Consider the following 25,902-nt stretch of genomic DNA (forward strand, 5'->3'; position numbering starts at 1 on the left):
ACAAATTGGTATTTTCATGATTTTGAACCAATATTGTATAGTATAGTGTATTGAGAGTAGCAGTAGCAGAGTAATACTAGTAACTGGTGGCCGAATCCCGTCAGAATTGTCAGGCAGTCAGTCACATGGCATGACACGGCGAGTGCACGATGTGTTGCAAGCTGGGTTACAAATTTTGCTGAACTATGTAACAGGGAAGCAATGTGTATTGTCTGTGCTGCTTGTCTGTCAGCAGGTCGTCTATTCTCCTCTCAACTGCTACTTTAGCAGAAACAAAAATGAAAGACCAAAAAATAAGGAAAACATTTCAAACACCTATAGATTACTGACTTTCCATATGGGGGGCATGAATTGTGCAACGGATCGGATGTCATTTTCTGTGCGCGCGCAACTTGTGTGTGTGTGTCTGAGTATGTGATTGTTTAAGGGAAAATATTCGAATTCGTAAACTCGTTGGTAATTGATTGGGTGGCCCTGAAAAGGGCCTTTGGGGTATATGTTGTGAGATCAAACGAAAGCCGATAGCCTGTTTAAGCACGTTCGCCACGGATCCGACGAGCCAGGTGGATGTCCTTTGGCATGATGGTAACACGCTTGGCGTGGATCGCGCATAGATTGGTGTCCTCGAACAAACCGACTAGATAGGCTTCGCTGGCCTCCTGCAGTGCCATGACGGCGGAACTCTGGAAGCGAAGGTCGGTCTTGAAATCTTGGGCAATTTCACGCACTAAACGCTGGAACGGCAGCTTGCGAATCAACAGCTCAGTCGATTTCTGGTAACGACGGATCTCCCGAAGGGCTACTGTTCCTGGCCGATAACGATGGGGTTTCTTCACTCCGCCAGTAGCAGGAGCACTTTTGCGAGCAGCCTTTGTCGCCAGTTGCTTACGAGGAGCCTTTCCTCCGGTCGATTTACGAGCGGTCTGCTTGGTACGAGCCATTATTTCTTTCTTTTGCTTATCCTTTCTCTCTACACCGTACTGTACGCGTTGAAAACAAAACACAGAATGAGCTCAAAACGGACCTGGCTGGCTGTTTTATACCTGCCCGACCGCTCTGAAGCAGCCAATCAGCACAAAGCAAAGCACGAAACGGACCCTCTCGGTAGGTATAAAAAAAAGCACCGGTCTGCGAAGTGGCATTAGTTTCACTTGTACTGTCTTACTTGCAAGAACAAGCAGCTAGCAGAGAAAAATGACTGGTCGCGGCAAAGGAGGAAAGGGACTCGGAAAAGGAGGCGCCAAGCGTCATCGTAAAGTGCTTCGTGATAACATCCAGGGAATTACCAAGCCCGCTATCCGTCGTCTGGCTCGTCGTGGTGGTGTCAAGCGTATCTCCGGTCTGATCTATGAGGAAACTCGTGGAGTGCTGAAGGTGTTCCTGGAAAATGTGATCCGAGATGCAGTAACCTACACTGAACACGCCAAGCGCAAGACCGTCACCGCCATGGATGTCGTGTATGCTCTGAAGCGACAGGGTCGCACTCTGTATGGTTTCGGAGGTTAAACGTCGTAACGAGAACACACATAACATAATACGGAAGGATAAAAGGCCCTTTTCAGGGCCACCAATATGTTTCGCAAAGAATTAGTTAGCATTTGCTGGTATTCATTATAATCTATAATCATGATGATGATGATGATGATGATGGTGGTGGTGGTGGTGATGATATGAGAATAGTAAGAAGTGTGCAATAGAGTAGTGAGTAGTGTGAATTCAACCGGGTTCGAAACTGACTAGATTTTTCAGTCCAACAACTAGGTTTTCAAACAAACAATTTAACCAGCAGTCGTTAGGGTGGAAACTGGTTTTCGGTTTCGCATCAAGCAAACACGACATTATTATTTCTGGTCGGTTGTGAGTTTCAAACTGCTGTTGACACTTGAGTACTACTCAACGCGCCGCTGAAAAACGTAACATTTGAGAAAAGAAATTAGTTATGTTGTTTAACATGAACTATCTTTTCGAAATCATTCATTCCCATTCAACTGTTCTGGTCAACTGTCAATGCTGTTGGCTTCGAATTTCGACTATACAACATGCAGCATTTGCTCAAAGCCGCCTAGGATAGAAAAACGATTGCTGTTGATATGTCATTGGTTGGTTTACAGTAGCATGCATGTGTATGTGTAGCAATTTATTATTTGGTTGGTCGACCAAGTCTGTCGATTGGTCCGAAAAGTAATCGATACTTTTCTTTATTTCGAAACCAACATATTTTTGCTCCGAACAATATATTGTCCATATGGCATGGATGAATACTCCGAAACGCGAGAACAATTGTACCTGTGTTGTTCATAATTTGTTCTGTTTTTCTCGTTAGGTGTTTGTTGGCTGATGAAAGTAAAATCATCAACGAACAAAATGTGTTTGGTGATTGAATGAGGGAAATATGCGAACTTAACACTTTGTGTAGATTTGTTTGTGGCCCTTAAAAGGGCCGATTATGCTTGGCGATTCGTATGCACACACACGATCGGGGGGGTTTGGTTGTTCTCACTCAGTTTACTTGGAGCTAGTGTACTTGGTGACGGCTTTGGTTCCTTCCGAAACGGCGTGCTTGGCCAACTCTCCTGGCAAAAGCAGACGAACGGCGGTCTGGATTTCGCGAGAGGTAATCGTCGAACGTTTGTTGTAATGGGCCAAACGCGATGCCTCGGATGCAATGCGTTCGAAGATGTCATTGACGAAACTGTTCATGATGCTCATCGCCTTCGAGGATACTCCGGTATCAGGGTGGACCTGCTTCAACACTTTGTAGATGTAGATAGCGTAGCTTTCCTTCCTGCGGATCTTCTTCTTTTTCTTATCTCCCTTGGCGATGTTTTTCTGGGCCTTGCCGGATTTTTTGGCTGCCTTTCCACTGGTTTTCGGTGCCATCGTGCTTGACGGTTCTCGTACGTTCAGAGTAACTGCTTTAACTTAAATGACGCTATTTGCCATATGACAGCTCGTTTTATACCTGCTATTGAGAGCGGCGCATGGACTGCCCCTTTGTTAGAATTCCTTTTCCTGTTCGCAGAACGGGAAACAGTGAGACGATATAAAACAGAGGGTTAGTACGGCGGCAGCCAGTCATGATTCTTTGTCGATAGTTGAACGTGTTCAGACGTGTTTTCGTTCTCTCGCGTTTGTTCGTTCGTTGTCGAGTTTTTATGGCGAAACGTAGACGCCGCTCGGGAGGCTCAAAAGCTAGTCCCAAGGCGAATCCTAAGCGTAACAAAAATAACACACCCAGTCCGCGTGTGGTTATTCAAACCCAGAACCAGAATCAATCCACAATTGGTGATATGATGTCAGTGCACTCCGCTCGTTCGGAAATAAGAAGCAACCGTACCGCAACCAACGTAAGCGATGTCAACGGATTCGGTGGCCCTCTCGATGAACTGCCCGAAGAAGAAGAAGAAGCTAAAGTGAAACTTCCACCGCTGATGGTGAAATCAGTTCCGCTCGCAACGTTACAGCGTGAACTGATTCGAAATGGAATTCAAGCCGAATTCAAGCTGTGTGGTATCGGCATCAAGGTGATGTTGCATACCAAATCCGAGTACGTGAAAGCAAAAAATTATCTCGATCGTGCTGGTGCAGAGTATTTCTCGCACGATTTGGCAACGGAAAAGCCATTCAAAGCAGTGGTACGTGGTTTACCGCTGATGAGCGGTAATGACATCGCATCGGAGCTGGCCGAACGATACAAGCTCCAACCGGTTGCTGTTTTCCCGATGACTAGGAAGGATGTCACCAACAAGTATCGCGATTGTCTGTACCTCGTGCATTTTAAAAAAGGTACAGTGACACTGAACGCTTTGAAAGCTGTTAGATCCATCAGCAGTATGATCGTGAGCTGGGAACCGTACCGTGGGACAAACCGTGACGTCACCCAGTGTATGCGCTGTCTGAACTTCGGACACGGTACACGCAACTGCCATCTTCAACCGAGATGCAACAACTGCGGTCAGGTGCATTTAACGTCTAGCTGCCCTGCAGAAGGAGACGCCGTATTGAAATGTATCCATTGCGGTGAAGGTCATCGGTCCACCGACAAGCAGTGTCGCAAGAGGGAGGAGTACAAACAAATACGGAAACGTGCATCGCAGAATCATCAGCCTGGAAGAAAACCCAACAAGGGTCCGGTTTTCAATAACGGCGAGTTTCCTTTGCTGGCGTCAAATCGGAAGAACGGCGCTGGAACTTCCTCCACACAGCAACTGCCGCCGCAGCCAAATCCTACGGTTCTCTGGTCATCGTTGTTGGCAGGATCCGGAATGCCACTTGCTGGAGTGAACGGTCAACCAGCTCAGGTGAGTCCCCATTTAACTACCCCTCATTTGGACCAAAATCTTCCGCCCAAATTTACCACAGAACAACTCTTGCCGATCTTCGCAGAGATGTGCAACAAAATGCAAAAATGTCAAACAAGATTTGACCAGATTTCTGTGTTAGGGCAATTCATTATACAATATGCCTGTTAACCCGTTAAATATTGTTTTATGGAACGCCCGCGGATTGTCGCGGAAACGAGTTGAGTTGTGTGATCTCTTGGAGCAACAATCAACAGATATCGTAGCTATCACGGAAACGCATTTAAAACCCGGAAATAACCTATACCTTCCTGGGTTTAACATAGTTAGGCTGGATCGAACCCACTCGGGCGGAGGAGGTGTCGCTCTAGCCATCAGGAAAACCATTAAATTCACCATTCAACCACACTATCGAACATCTGTTATCGAAGCCGTCGGTATCGAGGTGTCTTCCGATACTGGAAAAATTATTATTATTGCCGCTTATTGTCCGACACAGTGCTATGACGGCAATGGGATGGCAAGGAAATTTAAAAATGATCTTGCGAAGCTAACCAGAACCGACAAGAAGTTTATCTTGGCTTGCGATTTAAACGCGAAACACGAGACATGGCGAAATATCCGTAGGAATAAAAATGGGTGTCTTCTCTTCGAGGATCTACAGCTGGGTTATTACACTATCCACGCTCCGTATCAGCCGACATATCTTTCGCCTGCCGGCATCTCGTCCACCTTGGATATAGTTCTGTCGAACTTCGACTTACTGAGCCAACCAGTTACAACAAACGATCTCAGCTCTGATCATTTTCCGGTTTCATTTCAAATCGGTGGTGATATTCAGCGCGGTGAACCGCAAACCAGAAAAAACTACCACGACGTCAACTGGGTGGAATTCGCCCGGATTGTTGATCGGCATATCGATGCAACCAAAGCGTTGAATTCCACTGACGATATAGATGAAGCTTTATCCGAGCTAAAGGCCGCTATCTCTGTAGCTGAGAACCACTGCGTTAGACAGGTTCCGATCCACGGAGTATTGCTTAAAATCGACTCGATGACCAAAGCAATTATCCGTCAACGTAACAAAGTACGGCGCCAATTTCAAAGGTCAGGCGATTTATCGAAAAAATACGTTGCATCGAAATTGTCAGAGCTGATCAGTTCTCGAGTTGATGACTTGAAAAACGAAAACTTCTCGTCAATGATCCGAAGGCTAGACCCGTTCTCGCGGCCTTTCTGGAAGGTGTCAAAGGTATTAAAGTCAAAACCGAAACAAATCCCTCCGTTAACTCAGAACAACGACATTCTGGTCACACCGTTTGAAAAAGCGACCGCAATCGGCGAACACATTTTGCGCTCTCACAATCTGGGTAATTCCGTTGTCAGTCTCATGGAAGACGCAGTTCGAGAAACGATGTCCACATTGCGTAACACCCGCTGCTACGTTCCGGAAAATGTTAAGGTTAAACCCGAACAAGTTGCCGCAACAGTAAAAGCATCCAAAAACATGAAGGCGCCGGGCTTTGACTCGATTTTTAACCTTACATTAAAGAAACTCAGCCATCAGACCTACACCTTTATTGCCAATGTTTTCAACAGATGTCTCGATATAAACTACTTTCCCTCGGAGTGGAAAATCGCCAAGGTTGTACCGTTACTGAAACCATCTAAAGATCCAACGAATCCCTCTAGCTATCGTCCCATTAGCCTTCTGTCGTCGCTAAGCAAGCTCTTCGAAAGACTCATCTTAGATCGTGTTCTGTTGCACATCGAAAACAACAACATTTTCTTGCCCGAACAGTTCGGATTCAGAAAGGGACATTCCACAACTCATCAGTTGCAAAGAGTAGTGAACATCATCGACCGTAACAAGCACGTCGCAAAATCTACAGCTATGGCTCTACTGGACGTCGAGAAGGCATTCGACAACGTCTGGCACGAAGGTCTCATCTACAAGATGTATCGCTACAACTTCCCAGTGTACCTCATCAAGATAGTGCAAAACTATCTCAGTGGCAGAAGCTTCAAAGTCAGCGTGAACGGAACCCTATCGAACGGGTTTGTTGTACCCGCCGGAGTACCTCAGGGTAGTATTCTCGGACCAGTATTGTACAACGTCTACACCTCGGATTTCCCTCGACTTCCTGATGGTTGCCAATTCTGCTTCTTCGCGGATGATACAGCTATCCTTTGCAAAGGAAGGGTCACAAAACATCTCACCAAAAAGCTGCAAAACTGCCTTGATTCCGTTGTCAGCTACATGAACACCTGGAAGATAAAAATTAACGCTTCCAAAACTCAGGCGATCCTGTTTCCATACAGTCTATCTCAGCGACTCACTCCTCCAGCTGATTGCAAGATCGTGGTTGATGGGCTTCCAATCGACTGGTCCAATGAGGTGGTCTACTTGGGGCTCACTTTTGATCGTAAACTACTTTTCCGCTCGCATGTCGACAAGATAAAATCTAAATGCTCCTTGCTCATTAAATGTCTCTACCCGCTAATCAAGAGAAGGTCATCTCTTATTCGCAAGAATAAGCTAGCTGTTTACACCCAGATCATCGCTCCAGTGTTTCAGTACGCGTTGCCTGTGTGGGGGAGGTGTGCCGTTACACATCGGAACAAAATCCAAGTGCTGCAGAACAGAGCCCTGAAAATGATTCTGGATCTTCCGTGGTTCACCAGGACTTCAACAGTTCATCAACTAGCAGACGTCACTACCGTCGACGAGAAAATAACTGCAGCCAATAGAAAATTCCAAGAAAAATGTGCAATCTCAGAATATCCTCTAATTAGTTCGCTATTTTAGTATTTGTTTATAGTTTATAGTTTTAGTTGTAGTTTTGTTATATAAATCAAACTGTCTATCAGTTAAACTGTTAAAAAAAAAATTGAATCAAAATTATTAACTAGTAAATTACCGTAAATCAAAAGATGAAAAGTAACATTACTACATCACTTGACATGTAATATCATACAGAAATGTAACCAAAGAGAAACAATAAATATTTAATGTAAAAAAAAAAAAAAAAATGGCGGCAGCCAGTATTACTGAATTGGCTGTCTAGTCGTTAACAGCATCTCGTGGATTTTTTACGCAGAAACACGCACACACAAAATGTCTGGCCGTGGTAAAGGAGGAAAAGTTAAGGGAAAGGCAAAGTCCCGCTCAAACCGTGCTGGTCTGCAGTTCCCAGTAGGCAGAATCCACCGTCTGCTCCGGAAGGGAAACTACGCCGAACGTGTCGGTGCCGGTGCACCGGTCTATCTGGCGGCAGTGATGGAATACCTGGCCGCCGAAGTGCTGGAATTGGCCGGTAACGCTGCCCGTGACAACAAGAAAACGAGAATCATCCCTCGCCATCTGCAGCTGGCCATCCGTAACGACGAGGAGTTGAACAAACTGCTCTCCGGAGTTACTATCGCACAGGGCGGTGTACTGCCAAACATCCAGGCAGTGCTGCTCCCGAAGAAAACCGAGAAAAAGGCCTAAATTGCGATTTCCGGAACATATTGGTGTTACCCCCCTTACAGAACCCGTCCTTTTCAGGACGACCACCTCACTGTGATAAAGAAATATTTAAGATTGCTTTGAATTAAAGATTGCTAAAGTTGTGATACGCCTGGAAAGTATAATGCGCAAATCAAGTATAGCGACCTTTGTTCATTTTCGTTTTCGGAATTTTACCCTGAATCGGTGTATCTACCTGATGCGAAAATGATGTCCGCTTTTTCAGTGTTTGGAAAACAGAAGACAAAATCGGTCATACCAGACGAATCGGAATTTTAGAATGATCGATGTGAGTTCAATGGCGAAAATCTTTCCCATCGATTTACCGGAAAATGCAGCCATTAAAACATCCAAACTTGATCATATAATCTTAGAGAAAGTGTCGCACGAGAAATAAGAGAATAATTTTCGTTCGTATCCGTGACGACACACCGATCCAATATAGCGCATGTATCTGTGTCATTGGTCGGCATCATCTCATGAATGGTGACGACCGACTAGAAAAAAAGAAGAAGAAGAAGAAGATATCGTAGCTACCACCATGATGGTGAATAAACACTGCCACACACACAGGCCAAAAACAAATGGTAATGTAATGTGTATATGAGGAAACGAAAATCAAGCTGTACCTAAGTTCAGCCATCGGTCTCAGAACCGGAGGGCAAGGTCGCATAAACGCGCGCGTGCGTGTGTGTGTGTGTGTGTGTGTGTCTGTATATTCATTTACATTACATTAGCGGCCCCTACACGTGGCATTGTTTATTATTGACAACCAAAAGCATCGTCAGTACCACCAATCCAATTAGCTTGGTAACTTGTGTCGGTATTTTTCGAGAAAACGTTTAGAGCTTTAAGTATTGCAACTGAATATTGAAACATTGAGAGAAGAGTTCATTAAACAGTACACTCTCGCCAATGAAAGTTTTGTTGGATTGGCGAATAATTTTGATTGTTTGAACATATTTTCATCAATCCGATGATGTTTCGACCATTCGACTAACATATATTTTCGAACGAATACGAATGCCACAAATACGATAGCGACACGAACGTAAACAATAAGGAGAGTAATATTGGCTACTACGAGAATGCGAGAGGCGTGAAAGAGAGAATGAAAATAACCGACGAACAACTATGGCAACAGTGTACACCAATTGTCTAGACCGAACCGCAGTTTAGTGGTTGGTAAGTGTGTATTGGTGTGCGATTCTAGCAGGAAAAATAAAAACTGCTGCTCATTAGAATATCCTATTGGAAAGACTATCTACTTGGAAAACAGGAACTCCGAATTGTTTTCCGACGGTCCATGTAAGAAATTACTGAAAGATTACTCAATAGCAAGTTGCTTATTTAGCATCGATTGTTGAGTTTCGTTGACATGATCAAACGATGAACGCGGCTTACTCAATCCTAACGCAGTGAACGGAACTCTCGCTGTTCGGATGGTTAGGTTAGCTTAGCAACAATGACAAATGGCAACTGAACGAAAAATGGTTGAAATGGTGAAAAATCTCTCAAACTCTCAAGTGAAAAGTAGTCCAGGTTAACCGGTATTTTTTCTCCCTCTGCTCATGCTCATGGATGGGATATGGGAAATCGGTTTGACTTTGCGTCGTATAAACGGTTGTTCGTTTCTACCTACCACCATCCGAGAGGTAAACAATACGTACATGAAAAAAAAAACTTAACGACAAAAGTAAAAACCAATCTTTATATGATACCTTCCCGTTATTGTACGTGTTTCAAAACGCTTGTGCCTACAAAATTGAAAAAATTTGTCTTGTGTTTTCTTTTCCGCAATTTTCAGTAGCAAGCAATTTTGTGAATCGCATACCTCAGTTGCACTATTGCGCAAATTGTGTGTGTGTGTGTGTGTGTGTGTAGACTGCCATGAACAACATGTTCCAACTTATCGCAAACAGAGGTGCGTTGGGAGAGCGAGAGAGAGAGAAAAGCAAGTTAGAGAACATAAGAATGAACTTTATTATGACTGAGGGAAAAACCAATACCCATACATTGAAGTAAACCAGTATGACGTTGATATACATATGTATTGGTGTATGTTTTTGGAAAGCGGAAAATCTTCTTTTTCGTTCTTTGTCTCCGAATTCATCTCCTTTCATTGATAATCGATGGATGAGTGATAAATGATGAATGCTAACTCAAATCGCTATTAAAATATAAATCACCACTCGCAAAATCGAACAAACTAATGTTTTCTGTCCTGCAGGTACAAATCTAATTGTTCCTAACAAGCAAACAGTAAACTTCGGTTGCTAGAGATAATGACATTTTCGTTATTTTGGCACAGGAGATTTATTCTTCTCGAAAACCTGCGATTTTCACGAAAACAAACACACACGCACGCGCGCAATCAAATGAAAAAGTGCATGTTCGAAAGAAATTTACATTTGCTTGTCGTCTTCGTGATGAAGTCTTACCATCAAAGCATCATAGAAGAATACTTTACTATGGGACGCCTTTTCAAAATTTACCCTCTGAGAATGTGATAAGTTTTTTGTTTTATCAATGTCTTCTTTCGCCGTTCTTCGGAAAAGGCGGGAAATCTTTGGTCATCCCTGTACAAAAGTAGTGCCTAAAACAATTCGCTCTCTCTCGCTTCCGCAACGGTGTGTGGCTGGTTTCAAGGAATTCAGTTCCAGCATAATGTAATGCACAAATTGGATGAGATTGTTCAAAACAACTAAACTCACTCAAACCAATTGCCCAGCACCTTCCCTCTATTGCACTTTCTTTCACAAACGGCCACCACCATCACAATCGAAACGAGTAAAGAAGAAGCAAGCAAAACAACACACGAGAATTCGAATTTAACACTTTGTGTAGATTTGTTTGTGGCCCTTAAAAGGGCCGTTTGTTAGTTCTCGCATACACGGGGTCGGTGTTGTTCTCAGTTTACTTGGAGCTGGTGTACTTGGTGACGGCTTTGGTTCCCTCAGAAACGGCGTGCTTGGCCAACTCTCCTGGCAAAAGCAGACGAACGGCAGTCTGGATTTCGCGAGAGGTAATCGTCGAACGTTTGTTGTAATGAGCCAAACGCGATGCCTCGGATGCAATGCGTTCGAAGATGTCATTGACGAAACTGTTCATGATGCTCATCGCCTTCGAGGATACTCCGGTATCAGGGTGGACCTGCTTCAACACTTTGTAGATTTAGATAGCGTAGCTTTCCTTCCTGCGGATCTTCTTCTTCTTCTTATCACCCTTGGCGATGTTCTTCTGGGCCTTGCCGGATTTTTTGGCCGCCTTTCCACTAGTTTTCGGTGCCATCGTTCTAACGTTGACGTGCGTTCAGAGTAGCTGTTTTCACGTAAATGACGCTAGCTCGCCCAAGAAACCCCGTTTTATACCTGCTACAGGCAACGCAGTAGGGACAGCCCCTTTGTCAAAATTTGATCCTCTTTTGCGCTTTATGCTCTGCCTATTCGCAGAACGAGAAACAGCGAGATGGTATAAAACAGAGGGTTAGTACTGCGGCAGCCAGTATTACCGAGTTAGCATCCTAGCTGTTAGCATCGTTTCGTGGATTTTTTACGAAAACAAAACACATAAAAGAAAATGTCTGGCCGTGGCAAAGGAGGAAAAGTTAAGGGAAAGGCAAAGTCCCGCTCGAACCGTGCTGGTCTGCAGTTCCCAGTAGGCAGAATCCACCGTCTGCTTCGGAAAGGAAACTACGCCGAACGTGTCGGTGCCGGTGCACCGGTCTATCTGGCGGCAGTGATGGAATACCTGGCCGCCGAAGTGCTGGAATTGGCCGGTAACGCTGCCCGTGACAACAAGAAAACGAGAATCATCCCTCGTCATCTGCAGCTGGCCATCCGTAACGACGAGGAGTTGAACAAACTGCTCTCCGGAGTTACCATCGCACAGGGCGGTGTACTGCCAAACATCCAGGCAGTGTTGCTCCCGAAGAAAACCGAAAAGAAGGCCTAAATTGCACTTGATTCGCACTGAAACCAATCGAAAAAACGTCCTTTTCAGGACGACCACAATTTTCTGATAAAGAACTTATAGAAATTTACTATTTTACTATCGATCAATCATATTTACTCATGCAAGCGCCATAAGACTTGTTTTTTTTTCCATAGCTTCTAGGATAATTTCCCACATTACAAGTGAAAAGTCGATGGTCGGTGGTCGATTGCGCTGGAGAATAGATTTATTTTTTTTTTACCGATCAAGCAAGGTTGGTTGAATGAAAACGACAATCGTCTGGAGAGTCAAGCTACTAAATTAAATATGATTATACGAAAAACCGCGTACAGAGCGATACCGTGTCCGAACTGGCTCTACACTAAATGGAAACTATAACGGCATTCATTTTCCAAGAAAAGGAAAACTGGGATAGTTTTAAAATACAAATATAATTGGGAACAAAAACATCAACCATTTTTATTGATGAATTTTCGCAAGCTAGATTTTTACGAACGGACTTCATCAATCATCGTGCATAATCCGTCCGCATTTTCATTTGATCACCTACCGATCCTTTCGTCGCTGCTTACCGACTGAGCGAACGAACATATTTGATTGTACTACAAGAGAAGCATGCGCGTAGCAGCGGGGTCGGCTCTATGGCTGCGCACCAATTTATCCACTATAGCGTGTCGGTGAAGCACACGCTCAGAAAGTAGTGCTGCTGTGATGGATAAAAGCATACTTTTTTTTTTTTTCTTACTGTGCAGTTTTGTTGAAGCGGACTACCCAAAAGCGAGCGAAGTAGGAAATATCGATTAATTCTTTGCATGGATTTTTTGGTAGTCCTGAAAAGGACTGTTTTGTTGAACACCGTCGAAATAAGAACGGTAGAATTCGACATGATGATGATGACTGACTGACGATGGGTCAATTTACTTCTTGGCAGCCACCTTCTTCGGGGCAGCTTTTTTGGCTGGCGCGGCCTTCTTTGGCTTCGGGGTCTTGGGCTTGTTGGCAGCGGCTTTCGATGGCTTGGTGGCCTTCTGCTTCGGTGCAGCAGCCTTCTTGGCGGCCTTGGCTGGTGCTGCCTTAGCCTTCTTTGCAGCGGCGGCTTTCGGCTTTTTCTCACCTGCAGGCTTTTTGGCCTTCGGTTTCTTCTCGCCAGCGGGTTTCTTGGCAACCTTTTTCTTCTCTCCGGCAGCCTTCTTCGGTTTTTTGGCAGCAGCCTTCTTCGGCTTCTTCTCGCCAGCCGGTTGCTTGGCACCGGCTTTGATTTTGAACGAGCCGGATGCACCGGAACCCTTGGTCTGGGTGAGCTTTCCCTTCTCGACGCCAGATTTCAGGGCCTTCTTGATGAACGGGGCCAGCTTGGCGACGTCGCACTTGTAGTTGGCGGCGATGTACTTCTTGATGGCCTGCAGCGAAGATCCGTTGCGTTCCTTCAGCGTCTTGATGGCAGCCACTACCATGTCATTGACTGGTGGATGTGTCGATGGCTTCTTCGGTTTTTTGGCTTCTCCCTTGGCGGCTTTGGCTTTCTTCGGTGCCTTGGCCGGTGAAGCAGCAACCGGAGCTGCGGCCGATACGTCAACAGCGGTTTCAGCCATTTTTTCTAATGTGCACTTTTCTAAAGCAGGTAGAACGAGCGAACGACTAAGCGAATACAAACGAGTGTGTGAATGCAGTAGAATCGTGCGATACGTTCGGGCACCGAATCCGTCGGCCCTGTTAGGGAATACGCACATGACGGTTACCATTCGGTGCTAGGTAGGTGTAGGTAATTTTTCTGGACTATTGTTTTTTAAATTGTAAACAATGAATCGACAGCAGCGGAAGTATCGCCAAAGAGTGGTTTTATGTTTGCTACGATGTTTGAACTTTCTGCTCCACCATTCGCGAACAGCCGGACGGGCAGTGATGATAGCGAAATATGCATTCAATATCGGACAAACGGTACATGCTTATTTCGAATTGTCAAAAATAGTAAAACAGTACCATTTAAACAATGCGGACTCCAACGAAACATGGTTCATTGGGAAGAGAAATATTTTCTCTTGACAACTAACACAACCCGTTCGATGACGGTTGCGACGCGCACGAGATTGAATCGGTCAAACTTGAACCTGCTGTCTGGCGCAAATCGATCAAACGACCAAAACGCAGTACGAACCGGTGACTAAGCTTTTCAATTTTTCCGTGTTCTGCATTTGGAAAATACAATTTTTAAACAATTTGACTAACAGATATGTTACGTGAGCATAATATTTCCGAACATGCCTTCCGAAATCTGGAACACGATGGCACTGCCAACGAATAATGCTGGCCAACGTCGCCAACGCCCGGGCGTGTCGGTTGTTCTGAAAGCATTTTGGTTACTATTTTTTGTAATGAACTTGTTTTGCCATTTGAATTTGGTTCATCTTGCAAATATTAAACCTGAACATCAGGACAGGTCAATTCCAAGAGAGAGGATGTTTAAAAATTTCGACAGTGAAAAATTAGAATCAAACAAACCGAAGTCCTTTCTAACACAACGAGTCAAATGTGTGGTGTGTTGTTCACGTACCACAAACGGCTGGCTGGGCTGAGAATATTTGTCATCAGAAGCAATAACCAAAAAACAATCTTTCCCAAATCAGAATACCGGAATTGTGGAGCGCATTTAGGATTTTACATGCAAAATATACGGTGCAAGTATTACCATTAAATAATAATAATAATCCTTCGACACCTCCATCTGTCTAGCGTGCGTGCCAGACATAGTCAGTCTCTCAGTCTCAATCGATTGGCAACAAAGAACTCGAGCAGTGATTTGATTTGATACCGAATTTGAGTGTTGCTTATATTTGATAGATATTGGCCGAAAATTGTCACGTACCGGAAGAAAGCACCGAACCCAACCGAACATTAGCCTACTATTCAAAGATTGGCAATTGCTGTGTATTTCTTTCGCCAGAAACATCCCCACCAGTCGTCTGGGGATGGGACGTTGACTATGTCAACGGCAAGCAAGCGTCTGTCGGGGTAGTCTTGGAACGAAACAAATTGGTATTTTCATGATTTTGAACCAATATTGTATAGTATAGTGTATTGAGAGTAGCAGTAGCAGAGTAATACTAGTAACTGGTGGCCGAATCCCGTCAGAATTGTCAGGCAGTCAGTCACATGGCATGACACGGCGAGTGCACGATGTGTTGCAAGCTGGGTTACAAATTTTGCTGAACTATGTAACAGGGAAGCAATGTGTATTGTCTGTGCTGCTTGTCTGTCAGCAGGTCGTCTATTCTCCTCTCAACTGCTACTTTAGCAGAAACAAAAATGAAAGACCAAAAAATAAGGAAAACATTTCAAACACCTATAGATTACTGACTTTCCATATGGGGGGCATGAATTGTGCAACGGATCGGATGTCATTTTCTGTGCGCGCGCAACTTGTGTGTGTGTGTCTGAGTATGTGATTGTTTAAGGGAAAATATTCGAATTCGTAAACTCGTTGGTAATTGATTGGGTGGCCCTGAAAAGGGCCTTTGGGGTATATGTTGTGAGATCAAACGAAAGCCGATAGCCTGTTTAAGCACGTTCGCCACGGATCCGACGAGCCAGCTGGATGTCCTTTGGCATGATGGTAACACGCTTGGCGTGGATCGCGCATAGATTGGTGTCCTCGAACAAACCGACTAGATAGGCTTCGCTGGCCTCCTGCAGTGCCATGACGGCGGAACTCTGGAAGCGAAGGTCGGTCTTGAAATCTTGGGCAATTTCACGCACTAAACGCTGGAACGGCAGCTTGCGAATCAACAGCTCAGTCGATTTCTGGTAACGACGGATCTCCCGAAGGGCTACTGTTCCTGGCCGATAACGATGGGGTTTCTTCACTCCGCCAGTAGCAGGAGCACTTTTGCGAGCAGCCTTTGTCGCCAGTTGCTTACGAGGAGCCTTTCCTCCGGTCGATTTACGAGCGGTCTGCTTGGTACGAGCCATTATTTCTTTCTTTTGCTTATCCTTTCTCTCTACACCGTACTGTACGCGTTGAAAACAAAACACAGAATGAGCTCAAAACGGACCTGGCTGGCTGTTTTATACCTGCCCGACCGCTCTGAAGCAGCCAATCAGCACAAAGCAAAGCACGAAACGGACCCTCTCGGTAGGTATAAAAAAAAGCACCGGTCTGCGAAGTGGCATTAGTTTCACTTGTACTGTCTTACTTGCAAGAACAAGCAGCTAGCAGAGAAAAATGACTGGTCGCGGCAAAGGAGGAAAGGGACTCGGAAAAGGAGGCGCCAAGCGTCATCGTAAAGTGCTTCGTGATAACATCCAGGGAATTACCAAGCCCGCTATCCGTCGTCTGGCTCGTCGTGGTGGTGTCAAGCGTATCTCCGGTCTGATCTATGAGGAAACTCGTGGAGTGCTGAAGGTGTTCCTGGAAAATGTGATCCGAGATGCAGTAACCTACACTGAACACGCCAAGCGCAAGACCGTCACCGCCATGGATGTCGTGTATGCTCTGAAGCGACAGGGTCGCACTCTGTATGGTTTCGGAGGTTAAACGTCGTAACGAGAACACACATAACATAATACGGAAGGATAAAAGGCCCTTTTCAGGGCCACCAATATGTTTCGCAAAGAATTAGTTAGCATTTGCTGGTATTCATTATAATCTATAATCATGATGATGATGATGATGATGATGGTGGTGGTGGTGGTGATGATATGAGAATAGTAAGAAGTGTGCAATAGAGTAGTGAGTAGTGTGAATTCAACCGGGTTCGAAACTGACTAGATTTTTCAGTCCAACAACTAGGTTTTCAAACAAACAATTTAACCAGCAGTCGTTAGGGTGGAAACTGGTTTTCGGTTTCGCATCAAGCAAACACGACATTATTATTTCTGGTCGGTTGTGAGTTTCAAACTGCTGTTGACACTTGAGTACTACTCAACGCGCCGCTGAAAAACGTAACATTTGAGAAAAGAAATTAGTTATGTTGTTTAACATGAACTATCTTTTCGAAATCATTCATTCCCATTCAACTGTTCTGGTCAACTGTCAATGCTGTTGGCTTCGAATTTCGACTATACAACATGCAGCATTTGCTCAAAGCCGCCTAGGATAGAAAAACGATTGCTGTTGATATGTCATTGGTTGGTTTACAGTAGCATGCATGTGTATGTGTAGCAATTTATTATTTGGTTGGTCGACCAAGTCTGTCGATTGGTCCGAAAAGTAATCGATACTTTTCTTTATTTCGAAACCAACATATTTTTGCTCCGAACAATATATTGTCCATATGGCATGGATGAATACTCCGAAACGCGAGAACAATTGTACCTGTGTTGTTCATAATTTGTTCTGTTTTTCTCGTTAGGTGTTTGTTGGCTGATGAAAGTAAAATCATCAACGAACAAAATGTGTTTGGTGATTGAATGAGGGAAATATGCGAACTTAACACTTTGTGTAGATTTGTTTGTGGCCCTTAAAAGGGCCGATTATGCTTGGCGATTCGTATGCACACACACGATCGGGGGGGTTTGGTTGTTCTCACTCAGTTTACTTGGAGCTAGTGTACTTGGTGACGGCTTTGGTTCCTTCCGAAACGGCGTGCTTGGCCAACTCTCCTGGCAAAAGCAGACGAACGGCGGTCTGGATTTCGCGAGAGGTAATCGTCGAACGTTTGTTGTAATGGGCCAAACGCGATGCCTCGGATGCAATGCGTTCGAAGATGTCATTGACGAAACTGTTCATGATGCTCATCGCCTTCGAGGATACTCCGGTATCAGGGTGGACCTGCTTCAACACTTTGTAGATGTAGATAGCGTAGCTTTCCTTCCTGCGGATCTTCTTCTTTTTCTTATCTCCCTTGGCGATGTTTTTCTGGGCCTTGCCGGATTTTTTGGCTGCCTTTCCACTGGTTTTCGGTGCCATCGTGCTTGACGGTTCTCGTACGTTCAGAGTAACTGCTTTAACTTAAATGACGCTATTTGCCATATGACAGCTCGTTTTATACCTGCTATTGAGAGCGGCGCATGGACTGCCCCTTTGTTAGAATTCCTTTTCCTGTTCGCAGAACGGGAAACAGTGAGACGATATAAAACAGAGGGTTAGTACGGCGGCAGCCAGTATTACTGAATTGGCTGTCTAGTCGTTAACAGCATCTCGTGGATTTTTTACGCAGAAACACGCACACACAAAATGTCTGGCCGTGGTAAAGGAGGAAAAGTTAAGGGAAAGGCAAAGTCCCGCTCAAACCGTGCTGGTCTGCAGTTCCCAGTAGGCAGAATCCACCGTCTGCTCCGGAAGGGAAACTACGCCGAACGTGTCGGTGCCGGTGCACCGGTCTATCTGGCGGCAGTGATGGAATACCTGGCCGCCGAAGTGCTGGAATTGGCCGGTAACGCTGCCCGTGACAACAAGAAAACGAGAATCATCCCTCGCCATCTGCAGCTGGCCATCCGTAACGACGAGGAGTTGAACAAACTGCTCTCCGGAGTTACCATCGCACAGGGCGGTGTACTGCCAAACATCCAGGCAGTGCTGCTCCCGAAGAAAACCGAGAAAAAGGCCTAAATTGCGATTTCCGGAACATATTGGTGTTACCCCCCTTACAGAACCCGTCCTTTTCAGGACGACCACCTCACTGTGATAAAGAAATATTTAAGATTGCTTTGAATTAAAGATTGCTAAAGTTGTGATACGCCTGGAAAGTATAATGCGCAAATCAAGTATAGCGACCTTTGTTCATTTTCGTTTTCGGAATTTTACCCTGAATCGGTGTATCTACCTGATGCGAAAATGATGTCCGCTTTTTCAGTGTTTGGAAAACAGAAGACAAAATCGGTCATACCAGACGAATCGGAATTTTAGAATGATCGATGTGAGTTCAATGGCGAAAATCTTTCCCATCGATTTACCGGAAAATGCAGCCATTAAAACATCCAAACTTGATCATATAATCTTAGAGAAAGTGTCGCACGAGAAATAAGAGAATAATTTTCGTTCGTATCCGTGACGACACACCGATCCAATATAGCGCATGTATCTGTGTCATTGGTCGGCATCATCTCATGAATGGTGACGACCGACTAGAAAAAAAGAAGAAGAAGAAGAAGATATCGTAGCTACCACCATGATGGTGAATAAACACTGCCACACACACAGGCCAAAAACAAATGGTAATGTAATGTGTATATGAGGAAACGAAAATCAAGCTGTACCTAAGTTCAGCCATCGGTCTCAGAACCGGAGGGCAAGGTCGCATAAACGCGCGCGTGCGTGTGTGTGTGTGTGTGTGTGTGTCTGTATATTCATTTACATTACATTAGCGGCCCCTACACGTGGCATTGTTTATTATTGACAACCAAAAGCATCGTCAGTACCACCAATCCAATTAGCTTGGTAACTTGTGTCGGTATTTTTCGAGAAAACGTTTAGAGCTTTAAGTATTGCAACTGAATATTGAAACATTGAGAGAAGAGTTCATTAAACAGTACACTCTCGCCAATGAAAGTTTTGTTGGATTGGCGAATAATTTTGATTGTTTGAACATATTTTCATCAATCCGATGATGTTTCGACCATTCGACTAACATATATTTTCGAACGAATACGAATGCCACAAATACGATAGCGACACGAACGTAAACAATAAGGAGAGTAATATTGGCTACTACGAGAATGCGAGAGGCGTGAAAGAGAGAATGAAAATAACCGACGAACAACTATGGCAACAGTGTACACCAATTGTCTAGACCGAACCGCAGTTTAGTGGTTGGTAAGTGTGTATTGGTGTGCGATTCTAGCAGGAAAAATAAAAACTGCTGCTCATTAGAATATCCTATTGGAAAGACTATCTACTTGGAAAACAGGAACTCCGAATTGTTTTCCGACGGTCCATGTAAGAAATTACTGAAAGATTACTCAATAGCAAGTTGCTTATTTAGCATCGATTGTTGAGTTTCGTTGACATGATCAAACGATGAACGCGGCTTACTCAATCCTAACGCAGTGAACGGAACTCTCGCTGTTCGGATGGTTAGGTTAGCTTAGCAACAATGACAAATGGCAACTGAACGAAAAATGGTTGAAATGGTGAAAAATCTCTCAAACTCTCAAGTGAAAAGTAGTCCAGGTTAACCGGTATTTTTTCTCCCTCTGCTCATGCTCATGGATGGGATATGGGAAATCGGTTTGACTTTGCGTCGTATAAACGGTTGTTCGTTTCTACCTACCACCATCCGAGAGGTAAACAATACGTACATGAAAAAAAAAACTTAACGACAAAAGTAAAAACCAATCTTTATATGATACCTTCCCGTTATTGTACGTGTTTCAAAACGCTTGTGCCTACAAAATTGAAAAAATTTGTCTTGTGTTTTCTTTTCCGCAATTTTCAGTAGCAAGCAATTTTGTGAATCGCATACCTCAGTTGCACTATTGCGCAAATTGTGTGTGTGTGTGTGTGTGTGTGTGTAGACTGCCATGAACAACATGTTCCAACTTATCGCAAACAGAGGTGCGTTGGGAGAGCGAGAGAGAGAGAAAAGCAAGTTAGAGAACATAAGAATGAACTTTATTATGACTGAGGGAAAAACCAATACCCATACATTGAAGTAAACCAGTATGACGTTGATATACATATGTATTGGTGTATGTTTTTGGAAAGCGGAAAATCTTCTTTTTCGTTCTTTGTCTCCGAATTCATCTCCTTTCATTGATAATCGATGGATGAGTGATAAATGATGAATGCTAACTCAAATCGCTATTAAAATATAAATCACCACTCGCAAAATCGAACAAACTAATGTTTTCTGTCCTGCAGGTACAAATCTAATTGTTCCTAACAAGCAAACAGTAAACTTCGGTTGCTAGAGATAATGACATTTTCGTTATTTTGGCACAGGAGATTTATTCTTCTCGAAAACCTGCGATTTTCACGAAAACAAACACACACGCACGCGCGCAATCAAATGAAAAAGTGCATGTTCGAAAGAAATTTACATTTGCTTGTCGTCTTCGTGATGAAGTCTTACCATCAAAGCATCATAGAAGAATACTTTACTATGGGACGCCTTTTCAAAATTTACCCTCTGAGAATGTGATAAGTTTTTTGTTTTATCAATGTCTTCTTTCGCCGTTCTTCGGAAAAGGCGGGAAATCTTTGGTCATCCCTGTACAAAAGTAGTGCCTAAAACAATTCGCTCTCTCTCGCTTCCGCAACGGTGTGTGGCTGGTTTCAAGGAATTCAGTTCCAGCATAATGTAATGCACAAATTGGATGAGATTGTTCAAAACAACTAAACTCACTCAAACCAATTGCCCAGCACCTTCCCTCTATTGCACTTTCTTTCACAAACGGCCACCACCATCACAATCGAAACGAGTAAAGAAGAAGCAAGCAAAACAACACACGAGAATTCGAATTTAACACTTTGTGTAGATTTGTTTGTGGCCCTTAAAAGGGCCGTTTGTTAGTTCTCGCATACACGGGGTCGGTGTTGTTCTCAGTTTACTTGGAGCTGGTGTACTTGGTGACGGCTTTGGTTCCCTCAGAAACGGCGTGCTTGGCCAACTCTCCTGGCAAAAGCAGACGAACGGCAGTCTGGATTTCGCGAGAGGTAATCGTCGAACGTTTGTTGTAATGAGCCAAACGCGATGCCTCGGATGCAATGCGTTCGAAGATGTCATTGACGAAACTGTTCATGATGCTCATCGCCTTCGAGGATACTCCGGTATCAGGGTGGACCTGCTTCAACACTTTGTAGATGTAGATAGCGTAGCTTTCCTTCCTGCGGATCTTCTTCTTCTTCTTATCACCCTTGGCGATGTTCTTCTGGGCCTTGCCGGATTTTTTGGCCGCCTTTCCACTAGTTTTCGGTGCCATCGTTCTAACGTTGACGTGCGTTCAGAGTAGCTGTTTTCACGTAAATGACGCTAGCTCGCCCAAGAAACCCCGTTTTATACCTGCTACAGGCAACGCAGTAGGGACAGCCCCTTTGTCAAAATTTGATCCTCTTTTGCGCTTTATGCTCTGCCTATTCGCAGAACGAGAAACAGCGAGATGGTATAAAACAGAGGGTTAGTACTGCGGCAGCCAGTATTACCGAGTTAGCATCCTAGCTGTTAGCATCGTTTCGTGGATTTTTTACGAAAACAAAACACATAAAAGAAAATGTCTGGCCGTGGCAAAGGAGGAAAAGTTAAGGGAAAGGCAAAGTCCCGCTCGAACCGTGCTGGTCTGCAGTTCCCAGTAGGCAGAATCCACCGTCTGCTTCGGAAAGGAAACTACGCCGAACGTGTCGGTGCCGGTGCACCGGTCTATCTGGCGGCAGTGATGGAATACCTGGCCGCCGAAGTGCTGGAATTGGCCGGTAACGCTGCCCGTGACAACAAGAAAACGAGAATCATCCCTCGTCATCTGCAGCTGGCCATCCGTAACGACGAGGAGTTGAACAAACTGCTCTCCGGAGTTACCATCGCACAGGGCGGTGTACTGCCAAACATCCAGGCAGTGTTGCTCCCGAAGAAAACCGAAAAGAAGGCCTAAATTGCACTTGATTCGCACTGAAACCAATCGAAAAAACGTCCTTTTCAGGACGACCACAATTTTCTGATAAAGAACTTATAGAAATTTACTATTTTACTATCGATCAATCATATTTACTCATGCAAGCGCCATAAGACTTGTTTTTTTTTCCATAGCTTCTAGGATAATTTCCCACATTACAAGTGAAAAGTCGATGGTCGGTGGTCGATTGCGCTGGAGAATAGATTTATTTTTTTTTTACCGATCAAGCAAGGTTGGTTGAATGAAAACGACAATCGTCTGGAGAGTCAAGCTACTAAATTAAATATGATTATACGAAAAACCGCGTACAGAGCGATACCGTGTCCGAACTGGCTCTACACTAAATGGAAACTATAACGGCATTCATTTTCCAAGAAAAGGAAAACTGGGATAGTTTTAAAATACAAATATAATTGGGAACAAAAACATCAACCATTTTTATTGATGAATTTTCGCAAGCTAGATTTTTACGAACGGACTTCATCAATCATCGTGCATAATCCGTCCGCATTTTCATTTGATCACCTACCGATCCTTTCGTCGCTGCTTACCGACTGAGCGAACGAACATATTTGATTGTACTACAAGAGAAGCATGCGCGTAGCAGCGGGGTCGGCTCTATGGCTGCGCACCAATTTATCCACTATAGCGTGTCGGTGAAGCACACGCTCAGAAAGTAGTGCTGCTGTGATGGATAAAAGCATACTTTTTTTTTTTTTCTTACTGTGCAGTTTTGTTGAAGCGGACTACCCAAAAGCGAGCGAAGTAGGAAATATCGATTAATTCTTTGCATGGATTTTTTGGTAGTCCTGAAAAGGACTGTTTTGTTGAACACCGTCGAAATAAGAACGGTAGAATTCGACATGATGATGATGACTGACTGACGATGGGTCAATTTACTTCTTGGCAGCCACCTTCTTCGGGGCAGCTTTTTTGGCTGGCGCGGCCTTCTTTGGCTTCGGGGTCTTGGGCTTGTTGGCAGCGGCTTTCGATGGCTTGGTGGCCTTCTGCTTCGGTGCAGCAGCCTTCTTGGCGGCCTTGGCTGGTGCTGCCTTAGCCTTCTTTGCAGCGGCGGCTTTCGGCTTTTTCTCACCTGCAGGCTTTTTGGCCTTCGGTTTCTTCTCGCCAGCGGGTTTCTTGGCAACCTTTTTCTTCTCTCCGGCAGCCTTCTTCGGTTTTTTGGCAGCAGCCTTCTTCGGCTTCTTCTCGCCAGCCGGTTGCTTGGCACCGGCTTTGATTTTGAACGAGCCGGATGCACCGGAACCCTTGGTCTGGGTGAGCTTTCCCTTCTCGACGCCAGATTTCAGGGCCTTCTTGATGAACGGGGCCAGCTTGGCGACGTCGCACTTGTAGTTGGCGGCGATGTACTTCTTGATGGCCTGCAGCGAAGATCCGTTGCGTTCCTTCAGCGTCTTGATGGCAGCCACTACCATGTCATTGACTGGTGGATGTGTCGATGGCTTCTTCGGTTTTTTGGCTTCTCCCTTGGCGGCTTTGGCTTTCTTCGGTGCCTTGGCCGGTGAAGCAGCAACCGGAGCTGCGGCCGATACGTCAACAGCGGTTTCAGCCATTTTTTCTAATGTGCACTTTTCTAAAGCAGGTAGAACGAGCGAACGACTAAGCGAATACAAACGAGTGTGTGAATGCAGTAGAATCGTGCGATACGTTCGGGCACCGAATCCGTCGGCCCTGTTAGGGAATACGCACATGACGGTTACCATTCGGTGCTAGGTAGGTGTAGGTAATTTTTCTGGACTATTGTTTTTTAAATTGTAAACAATGAATCGACAGCAGCGGAAGTATCGCCAAAGAGTGGTTTTATGTTTGCTACGATGTTTGAACTTTCTGCTCCACCATTCGCGAACAGCCGGACGGGCAGTGATGATAGCGAAATATGCATTCAATATCGGACAAACGGTACATGCTTATTTCGAATTGTCAAAAATAGTAAAACAGTACCATTTAAACAATGCGGACTCCAACGAAACATGGTTCATTGGGAAGAGAAATATTTTCTCTTGACAACTAACACAACCCGTTCGATGACGGTTGCGACGCGCACGAGATTGAATCGGTCAAACTTGAACCTGCTGTCTGGCGCAAATCGATCAAACGACCAAAACGCAGTACGAACCGGTGACTAAGCTTTTCAATTTTTCCGTGTTCTGCATTTGGAAAATACAATTTTTAAACAATTTGACTAACAGATATGTTACGTGAGCATAATATTTCCGAACATGCCTTCCGAAATCTGGAACACGATGGCACTGCCAACGAATAATGCTGGCCAACGTCGCCAACGCCCGGGCGTGTCGGTTGTTCTGAAAGCATTTTGGTTACTATTTTTTGTAATGAACTTGTTTTGCCATTTGAATTTGGTTCATCTTGCAAATATTAAACCTGAACATCAGGACAGGTCAATTCCAAGAGAGAGGATGTTTAAAAATTTCGACAGTGAAAAATTAGAATCAAACAAACCGAAGTCCTTTCTAACACAACGAGTCAAATGTGTGGTGTGTTGTTCACGTACCACAAACGGCTGGCTGGGCTGAGAATATTTGTCATCAGAAGCAATAACCAAAAAACAATCTTTCCCAAATCAGAATACCGGAATTGTGGAGCGCATTTAGGATTTTACATGCAAAATATACGGTGCAAGTATTACCATTAAATAATAATAATAATCCTTCGACACCTCCATCTGTCTAGCGTGCGTGCCAGACATAGTCAGTCTCTCAGTCTCAATCGATTGGCAACAAAGAACTCGAGCAGTGATTTGATTTGATACCGAATTTGAGTGTTGCTTATATTTGATAGATATTGGCCGAAAATTGTCACGTACCGGAAGAAAGCACCGAACCCAACCGAACATTAGCCTACTATTCAAAGATTGGCAATTGCTGTGTATTTCTTTCGCCAGAAACATCCCCACCAGTCGTCTGGGGATGGGACGTTGACTATGTCAACGGCAAGCAAGCGTCTGTCGGGGTAGTCTTGGAACGAAACAAATTGGTATTTTCATGATTTTGAACCAATATTGTATAGTATAGTGTATTGAGAGTAGCAGTAGCAGAGTAATACTAGTAACTGGTGGCCGAATCCCGTCAGAATTGTCAGGCAGTCAGTCACATGGCATGACACGGCGAGTGCACGATGTGTTGCAAGCTGGGTTACAAATTTTGCTGAACTATGTAACAGGGAAGCAATGTGTATTGTCTGTGCTGCTTGTCTGTCAGCAGGTCGTCTATTCTCCTCTCAACTGCTACTTTAGCAGAAACAAAAATGAAAGACCAAAAAATAAGGAAAACATTTCAAACACCTATAGATTACTGACTTTCCATATGGGGGGCATGAATTGTGCAACGGATCGGATGTCATTTTCTGTGCGCGCGCAACTTGTGTGTGTGTGTGTGTCTGAGTATGTGATTGTTTAAGGGAAAATATTCGAATTCGTAAACTCGTTGGTAATTGATTGGGTGGCCCTGAAAAGGGCCTTTGGGGTATATGTTGTGAGATCAAACGAAAGCCGATAGCCTGTTTAAGCACGTTCGCCACGGATCCGACGAGCCAGCTGGATGTCCTTTGGCATGATGG

At 44.4% G+C, this 25,902-nt stretch overlaps 6 protein-coding genes across 6 annotated transcripts; 2 read left to right on the forward strand and 4 right to left on the reverse strand.

The window, feature by feature from the left end:
- Positions 1-530: 530 nt before the first annotated feature.
- LOC131425159 (histone H3-like) lies at positions 531-941 on the reverse strand. Its single transcript, XM_058586789.1, has one exon. The coding sequence runs from the start codon at positions 939-941 to the stop codon at positions 531-533; it is 411 nt and encodes a 136-aa protein (XP_058442772.1).
- Positions 942-1,194: 253 nt separating this feature from the next.
- Positions 1,195-1,506, forward strand: LOC131427835 (histone H4). The gene has a single exon (XM_058591380.1). The coding sequence runs from the start codon at positions 1,195-1,197 to the stop codon at positions 1,504-1,506; it is 312 nt and encodes a 103-aa protein (XP_058447363.1).
- Positions 1,507-12,683: 11,177 nt separating this feature from the next.
- On the reverse strand, positions 12,684-13,358 carry LOC131427850 (histone H1B-like). Its single transcript, XM_058591402.1, has one exon. It carries the CDS (start codon positions 13,356-13,358, stop codon positions 12,684-12,686), a length of 675 nt encoding a protein of 224 aa, XP_058447385.1.
- A 1,963-nt stretch (positions 13,359-15,321) lies between these two features.
- Positions 15,322-15,732, reverse strand: LOC131427857 (histone H3). The gene has a single exon (XM_058591414.1). It carries the CDS (start codon positions 15,730-15,732, stop codon positions 15,322-15,324), a length of 411 nt encoding a protein of 136 aa, XP_058447397.1.
- Positions 15,733-15,985: 253 nt separating this feature from the next.
- On the forward strand, positions 15,986-16,297 carry LOC131427868 (histone H4). The gene has a single exon (XM_058591426.1). The coding sequence runs from the start codon at positions 15,986-15,988 to the stop codon at positions 16,295-16,297; it is 312 nt and encodes a 103-aa protein (XP_058447409.1).
- Positions 16,298-23,204: 6,907 nt separating this feature from the next.
- LOC131427875 (histone H1B-like) lies at positions 23,205-23,879 on the reverse strand. Its single transcript, XM_058591437.1, has one exon. It carries the CDS (start codon positions 23,877-23,879, stop codon positions 23,205-23,207), a length of 675 nt encoding a protein of 224 aa, XP_058447420.1.
- Positions 23,880-25,902: the final 2,023 nt, after the last annotated feature.

This window comes from Malaya genurostris, chromosome 1 (genome assembly GCF_030247185.1).
Source record: "Malaya genurostris strain Urasoe2022 chromosome 1, Malgen_1.1, whole genome shotgun sequence".
NCBI classification, from domain to species: domain Eukaryota; kingdom Metazoa; phylum Arthropoda; class Insecta; order Diptera; family Culicidae; genus Malaya; species Malaya genurostris.